Source organism: Lagopus muta, chromosome 4 (genome assembly GCF_023343835.1).
Source record: "Lagopus muta isolate bLagMut1 chromosome 4, bLagMut1 primary, whole genome shotgun sequence".
NCBI classification, from domain to species: Eukaryota; Metazoa; Chordata; class Aves; order Galliformes; family Phasianidae; genus Lagopus; species Lagopus muta.
Window position 1 is genome coordinate 64,074,141 of NC_064436.1, and position 8,725 is coordinate 64,082,865.

The 8,725-nt window shown below is 41.3% G+C and overlaps 1 protein-coding gene across 1 annotated transcript; it reads left to right on the plus strand.

The window, feature by feature from the left end:
• TMEM129 (transmembrane protein 129, E3 ubiquitin ligase) lies at positions 1–7,931 on the plus strand. Its single transcript, XM_048941832.1, has 4 exons — positions 1–299; positions 1,114–1,588; positions 3,861–4,020; positions 4,774–7,931. Exons 1-4 carry the CDS (start codon positions 95–97, stop codon positions 5,020–5,022), a joined length of 1,089 nt encoding a protein of 362 aa, XP_048797789.1. The 5' UTR covers positions 1–94; the 3' UTR covers positions 5,023–7,931.
• Positions 7,932–8,725: the final 794 nt, after the last annotated feature.

An 8,725-nucleotide genomic window follows, 5' to 3' on the forward strand; every position in this document is an offset into this window, starting at 1 on the left:
GAACTACCGCTCCCAGGGAGCCGCGCGGCGTCGCGCCGGGCCGTGCCCCCGTGGGCGGGTGGCTGGGCGGCGGGAGCGGGGTCCGCGGCGCAGGATGGAGAGCCCGGCGGTGACCTTCACCTTGGCTTACCTGGTGTTCGCCGTCTGCTTCGTCTTCCCGCCCGACGAGGTGCGCTCGGCCGGCCTGACGGTGCAGAGCCTGCTGGCCGCCTGGCTGGGCAGCGAGGACGCGGCCTTCGTGCAGTACCACCTGCGGCGCAGCACCGGCACGTTGCTGGCGCACTCCCTGCTGCCCCTCGGTGAGCGGCGGGCCGGGGGGTGGGCTGCCTTCCTGCCTCGGTGCGGGCAGCGGGCACGGTGTGCTGCTGTGCCCTATCTGCCAGGGTTCTTGGTGGTATACATGCTTATCTTTGTCGCCAGCACGTGGAGTTGCAAAGGAATAATGTTTTCTTTAATTTGGAAGTTCAAATCGGCTTCCTTTGGCAGTGTATTTCAAGTAGAAATCAGTGATGGGTATGGATATGAAGTACCGAATGTATTCTTGTCCTGGCTAATTATCCAGGTGCACATCAATGAGCGCAGTGGATAGGTTAGGAGTCTGCGTTGATTGATGTACTTAAATTTAGAGAATCATAGAAGATAGCAAGTTGGACTCAGATTTGTATCACACTCGTGAAACCACTCCAAAATCATAGGATTGTTTAGATTGGAAAGGCCACGAAGACCATCCAGTCCCACCATCCACCCAAATCAGAACATATGTCTGAGAGCAGTGTCCAAACACTCCTGGAGCTCCAGCAGCTCAGGGCTGTGCTCATTGCCCTGAACAGCCCGTTCCATGCCCACCATCCTCTGGGTGCAGACCCTTTCCCTAACGCCCAGCTGCCCCTCCCCTGACAGCTCCATGCCATTCCCTCGGGCCCTGTCACTGTCACAGAGGGCAGAGCTCAGTTCTGCCGCTCCACTCCCTGTGAGGAGCTGCATCTGCCATGAGGCCTTCCCTCAGCTCCTCTGCACCGGGCTGAACAAGCTGAGGGACCTTGGCTGCTCCTCACACTTCTTATCCTCTAATGGTTAAAGCCATTGCACTTAATTGCTTCCTTTTCCCTGCAGGTTATTACCTTGGTATGTGCTTCGCTGCACCTGAGAAACACCTTTGCTTCTTCTACCTGGCCTCAAAAGAATGGAAAATTTTCTTCTTCTTTGCTGTTCTCCTTCCAGCAGTCAGCAGCACCCTGGCGTATTACTGGTCACGGAAAGGTTGGAATAACCACCCATTGGCCCGGACACTCGCTGTTTATGCTCTGCCACAGTCAGGTTGGAGGGCAGTGGCTTCTTCCATCAATACAGAATTTAGGAGAATTGACAAATTTGCCACCGGAGCCCCAGGAGCGAGGGTGATTGTTACAGACACATGGGTGATCAAGGTAACCACCTACTGCCTACATGTCGCCCAGCAGCAGGACATTCATTTGACTGTGACAGACTCCAGACAGCACGAACTCACACCAGACTCAAACATGCCCGTGCAGTTCCTCACCATCCGTGTTGCCAGTGTTAATCCCTATGTGAAGGCATTTGATATCCGGTAAAACAAAATAACACTTTACAATTATGACATATATGATATACGATGGCGTTCGTGAAGTGTTCTTGGAGCAAATCTGAAAGCTCAATGACTCTCGCTTCTCTCTCCCTGCCCGGTGCTCAGAGATGCTGTATGCACAGTTCTACCATGCAGTGCAGTGAAAAAAAGTTTAAAAAGATTCATGTGCCCACAATAATAAATGCACAGTGGTTAAACAGAAACAGAGGGACTGCCCTATTTGGTCCTCTCTTAGAAAAAGGGTTGTGCTGCATGCAGAAAGAAGTAGCTGGAAAAACTTCAGTGAGAGGTACTGGAAGAGAGCAATAAGAAGCTCTCAGTAAGAAAGAGAATCTTCAAGTCTTTGGTCTTACAAATTTGGTGGTGAAGAAATAGTGATATTTCTAAACTTGGCTGTTGTTCACTCATATTTTTACCCCTTCCTCTGCACAAGCCTCCTGATTTTGTCATTGCTCAAAAGAATTCTCACTGCTCTACTGCAAGCTAGCTGCCCTTAAAGCTAGGAAGTAATTCCAACCCATTTCTGACTGATGAGTTGTAATAGCAGTAAATGATAGTAAATGTGCTGTGAAAAATTAGGCCTTGTTTTCCAAGGGCTTCAGCTGTTTTTTAGCAGTCTTCCTATGTAGCTGAGCAAAAGTACAAGTTCTGCAGAAACCCTCAACGCTGATCAGAATGATACTAAAATCTGCCTTGTTCTTGTGTCATGAAAGGGAATTTGTGCTCCTGCAGTTATATATTTGAAAAGGTATTTGAGTGTCTGTTGTTGTAAATGTCAGCAGCTTTTATAGGTGAACAGAGGGCTCCTGGCAGGCATGAGGATGACATAGAGATGAGGTGTCAGAAATTGGGTGATATGCTCAGACTGAGGGGTTAAGGTAAGCATTATAGGATCCTAAGTAGAGACTTCTATAGACCTGTGAAAGTAGTGATCAAATAAATATTAAACAACTAATTATCTTCTTCTCTAAGTGATAAAAATGCATCCCATCATACTGGGAAAAGCACGAGATCCTTGACAGTTTCTTTTAGGGAAAAGAAATCCAAATCCCAAAATTTTATGGTTAACCAAAACAGCATCAAGAAGAGTTTTTAGAAGTTCTTGTAAGATGCATCAAAAGTAGCAAGTATTCTGGAATGCAGTCATACAGTGTTTTAAAAAGTGCCATAGGACAGAATTCACTTTTTAAGAATGTAGGACCACTGTGTATTTCCAGAATCAGAAGTAGGGATGTTTCTGAAAGAGAAGTGCTTCTGTGTAGGCAGGCCACGTTTCCCCATGTGCACAGTGAGAGTTCTTTATCTGGGTATAAAGGTCTGTGTTATTTTCACAGTCAGCAAACTCTATTATCCTTCAGCAGTTAAAACAATGGAGACCACCAGGAATTAAAGATGAACATTGCGTTGTGCTGTGCTGCAGGAACCTCAGCTGGGGCAGAAAGACTGAGGTATTTCAGGGCGATGTTCCCAGGGCTCCTCCATAAAAGCTGCTTAATGAGGGAAACACAAAGTTGGGGAGTTCAGAGTGTTGTGTTTTGAAGGGTAACAACAGTAGTGTGTCACTGCAGGATCTGTACAAGGTCTTATGTGCCACGTGAGGTCTGTTGGACTCAGGGAGACTTCTTTTACTAGCAGCAAGCTAGTGTGAAGCATGACCTGTTGCTACCTGAAATGAGAGCATGTCACATTTAGCAGCCATTTGCAGCCTTTTGAAATTTCAGTTTTAATCTATAAGCGTATGAGAGAACCAGAAATTAATACTGACTTTCTTCTGATTCTTACATGTATCAAAATACATATCGGAATACATGATGCGTGCCTCATTGTGTAATACAGTCATACAGTAACTCTAATTTCTGTCCTCTGGGGTTAATGTACTATGGTTAACTATATATATTACTATAATTAACTTATGGTATAAGGAAACAGGCATTGAAAAGGTAGACGGAAACTGTGCATGCAGTATTTTATAGATAATTCATGATATATTAAGTATTTTTACTCATGTTGTTGAATTGACTGGACATGAAGCCTGAACTTGCTTATATGTGCAGGCTGAGATCTGGGCAAGAGGACTGCATGTTCCAAGAGATATCAGGGAAAAAATACAAACAAAAAAGAAACCAGACAAAACAAGCCCAGCAGAACAGTTGGTTCTTCTGTGTACTCACTTTTCTGTGTTTAACCTCTGTGAGGTACTATCGAGGTATTTGAATGGATAATTGAGGTAACATTTTATTCCATCTTTTTCAAGGCTGAACTCCACAGAGTATGGGGAGCTTCGAGAGAAGCTACGTGCTCCCATCAGCAATGCAGCTAATGTTGTGATCCACCAAAGCCTTAGTGATTTATTTCTAGAAACCTTTACATCTCTGGTGGAAATGAACCAGACGTATTCTGTTCCAAGCACTCAGGTGAGACTTTCTATCCATGTGAAACTGTAATAATTTATTTTACAATATAGCTGAGCCCGCAATTATTGTAACTGGTAATTTTGTTTACTTTGAGTTCACCTCCCATTTCAGTAAACGTGTAATAAACGTAGATCGAGCTGCTGCTTCTGTTTCCTCTAGAAAATGAACTGTATTGTGAACGCCATATTTTTGAGACATGAGAAATAGCAGAGCAGAAGTTGTTTCTTTAAAAATTTAAAACATTTGGACACGGTGATGTTGCATTTCCAGAGAGTTTATGGAGTAACAGCTGCTGTTCCTGTGCTTTAAACAGCTTGTTTTTCTAGACAGCCCAGTTTTGCTGGATCTTCTCCTGTAATAAATTAATAATTCTTAACTGGGACTTGCTTTAAGTGTAGTCAGTAGTCAGGTGCTGCAACAGACTGCCAGGGAGGTGGTGGAGTCACCATCCCTGGAGATGTTCAAGAAGAATTCCTATGTGGCACTGAGGACACGATTAGGGGGCATGTGGGGATGGACTGATAGTTGTACTAGAAGATCTTAGAGGACTTTTCCAATCTTCATGGTTCTATGATTCTAAGCTTTTGTCTTTGGTGAACCTGACTGGAGGAAATGAGGCAGTTCTGCCTTGAGGTTCTGTCCAACTCAGCTTCCTGTTATGCTTCTGTGCAGACTGTTTTCCAAAAGCCTTTTAGAGAGCAATAACAGAAGACATTCGCTGCAGTTCATAGTCGTGGCATTTTTCTCTTTTAGGAGCTGGAGCCATGCATAGGATGCATGCAGACTATTGCAAACATCAAGCTCATCAAGAACTGCCAAGAGCCAAATGAAGGGGAATGTCAGCAATGCTACTGTCGTCCAATGTGGTGCCTCACCTGCATGGGCAAATGGTTTGCCAGCCGACAGGACCAGCAGCACCCAGAGACATGGCTGTCAAGCCACGTGCCTTGTCCAACTTGCAGAGCCAAATTTTGCATTTTAGATGTTTGCATAATACGATGAATAACATTTGGGTATGTTCTAACTTTTTAAATTTGTATTTCATCGTGGTTTTGGTCAAAAGGCCCATTAGCATTGTTTCTTAGACTTTGCATTACACAGGAGTGCAAGCTCCAGAGCTCTGTTTTACAGCATTGAAAATGGATGTACATTTGCTCAGTTCTTCTCAATTTTTACCTTTTGTCTTTGGTTTTTACACATCAGATGTCAGTTTCTGAAAAATGTTGCTTGAAACGTTTAGTAAAATTTTGCTTTCTATGTCTTGGATGGTATAAAATCATCCTATCCATGTTTGCAATACTGTTCTCTTTTTAACCTAGGTATTTCTGACTCTTTCATAAAGGGCTGAGAAAATTACTTTGGTTATACTTCACTGATACTTTTGTTTATTCTTTAATCCATCTGCAAAGTTCTTATTCATCTTTGCAAGTGTACACCAAACAAGAGTACCAGTTGTTCTCCTTCTGCTGGTCCCCTCCATTTATAAAGGAGATTGGTTTCTGTAGACAAAGGAATTGGATTCCTGAAGTTACATAATTTCCACAGGGACCTTTTATTCCATTAATCTGCCTTCAGTTTATTTTTTGATGGACTTTTTTATTTCAAACAGAAGGATTTAGAACTATATCCTGCTTACTTGCACTGCTGTTGCTGTGCAGTATTAAATCTATAGAGCTGCATTGCTTAAGGTTTTAGAGTTTTCTAGGTGATGGCTTTTTCCTATATTTCAAATATCTGAATTATCTGAATTACCTGAAAGAATGCTCGACTACTTCAAAGACTTCACTTTTTGTTGTTGTTGTTAATGTTTTTCTCCTGAAGGACTGCCTTTTCTCTGAAATAGATGTCAGGATCGCAGAGATTGAAGTTGCTGTGCTAGGCACCCGAGAATGGCCGATCATCATTTCCCTAATGAAAATTTTTCAGGCTTGCACTTCAAAGCCTGATCATAAGGAACAGACATTGTTTTAGCATTTGTAGGGTACCAGTGCATACTTCCAGATGCAGTGTGCATCCAAATAATTTGTAAATTCAAAGTAACTTCCAGAAACAAATGGGCCAGATGATGAGAAAGGTGTATTTTAATGCTTTGGTCCAGGAGAATGAAAGCCCTGATACTTCCCATAATCAGAAGGATCTTAATTGTAAATCAAAAGCACAAGTGACATGGCAGTGCTTAACTGGCACCTCTAGACTGCCTTGAGAAGAAAGACTGCTTTGAGCAGAAATTGCTGGCAACATTTTTTAACCTTTAGCAGAATCCTGCAGGGCCAGGTGGGGTTGTCTGCTATGCACCTTCTCACTATACACCAGACTTTACAAAAAATGTTTACTTATGGTAAGTTTGCATAATATGGCACAGATATAAAGGATGTGGTAATTCAAACAGTTGTAGAAGAGAATGCATAATTTTGGACTTTGTCACTGACAGTCCTTCAACTTGTACATCTCTTTTTCAGTTTGGAATAAAAATATTTTAAAGATCTATGAAGATCATAAAAACCTTGAGACTTTTGGATTACAGCACATGTAATTGCAAATATTCTTATTAAAAAAAAAAAAAAGAGTCGATTGCCCATAATATTGCATGGAGTAAAAGCTTTAGATTCCCAATTGCTTGTGCAGTACAGTTTTTCTTTAGGGAAATCTATCATCTTTGAATTGAAGTTTCTATTTCAGTGGAACTTTGCTTTTACCCATCTTATTTCTTTTGCCAACATGACAGTAAAACAAGGTAATAGTCATAAATGTATAGTACTCTTGAATCTTTTGCTGGTTGTGCTCTTTCCACAGAAGTGCCTCAACTTTAGTAATAATTACCAAAATAAAATGATGAATTATCTTAATAATAGTGCCTGGCTTATATTCCTTAAAATAAGCATTTTCTCTAAGTTTAAATTCTCATGGTAGTCTAGCATGCCTATGAAGTTTTTAAGCTTTTAAAAGGCAATGTTACAGAACAAACTTGTTAAAAATCTCCATGATGTTCTCTTCATAGAGACGGAAGAAGGCAAAACCATGACACATTTCTGAGCACAGGTCATCTGTTATCTTATAATTCACCAAATGTGAAATTTATTCCTTCTGTAAATTTTCCTACTATAAGCTGAATGTAGAGGGCTACATAAAAGAAGACATGAAAACAATTAGTGTATTTGTCTCAGAGGAAAACGAAAGAAAAGAGAATAGCACAGGATATCATGAAATCAGAGGGGGAGATTTTCAGAAAGGCAATAAAAGAACAATGTGTTCAATTAATGGTATGAATTTGGGGATGTTTCTCTAGCACGTGGGCTTCCATCCCTTTGGCTCGCTCAGGCCACACTGAATGAACAGAAATTGTCTTGTGTTCTATAAAGTATATAGTCAAGGAATATAAATGACAAGAATGTTTATTTTTATACATTTTTTATTAAAACACAATTTTAAAAGGGTAACAAAAACAAAGAACTGGTGGAACATTTGACCTTGCTTTTGTGTAACACATCTACGTCTGGTTCGATGGAAGCAGTTGCAATTCTTAGTTCTCAAGACACATTTCAGAGATTTCTGAACTACTTTTACTCTTCCTATATTACAACAACGTAATGAACAAAAAAAGGCATTTCATACAGTTTTGTACTTCCTATACTACAGCTGTTAACACCTATTTTAAATTATTGACTGCAGACACTGCAGATGATGTGGGTCATTTTTACCCTTCCCAAAATTACACAAAAAAAATTCCCATATTACACACCCACGTTTCATTGGTTATTAGTAGATGATACTCCAGTAGTCTGCATTCAGAAGGCCTATCGATCTGTCATTTTTTACCAATTTAAATATAAATATAAAAAAAATATATAAAATATAAAAGTAAATATAAAATTTACTACCCCTTCTGAAGCTGTAAAGCCTGGCTTGTATGAGAATGTTTTACAATTATTTCTAGTTGTGAAATATATACTATTCCTAATTTTATTAATTTTATTAAATATACATTAGCTCAATGATTTTGAAGTATATATCGTTTTATTCTTGTATTTTGTTTTAGATTTTATCATCATTTAACTTCTTTTCACACACAAAAAAGCAGCCACTAAATGCAAATTGACAAATCAACAAATTCTGTGAAAAAGCGTATAAATGTAGGTGTAATGCACATCCTCCATAAATCCAGCTTTAGCGTGCTTGGATTATGAAATGTAAGCGATTATTACTTGTATATTCCCCCCTCGTGATCAGAACAGTGGTGAAGTGCTGGCACAGGCTGTGGGTGCTGTGTCCATGGAGGCGTTCAAGGCCAGGCTGGATGGAGCCCTGGGCAGCCTGGTCTGGTGCCACATCTGGAGGTTGGTGGCGCTGCCAAAGGCGGGGGGTTGGAACTTGATATCCTTGGGGTCCCTTCCAACCCAAGCCATTCTATGATTCTATGAAATGGATAAAATCCTGATGGTGCTCTGAAAGTAATGCTTCCTATTTCATGATGTTGGCCCACATCCCCAGAGATAGATGATGGTGGCATGGTAGGAGAGGCCGAACCTTTCCCACGATGTTCCTTACACCGTACTGCTGTGTGACAGACAGCAGCACAGGGGCACTCTAAGAAAACAGCTTTTGAAGCAAAGGTGTGGAACAGAGCTGCTCATCGCTAATGGAAGCGCCTTGCTAACGGTGGTGACTGTTGAAAGACAGCGTTTTGTAACTCAGAAACGGGTTACCA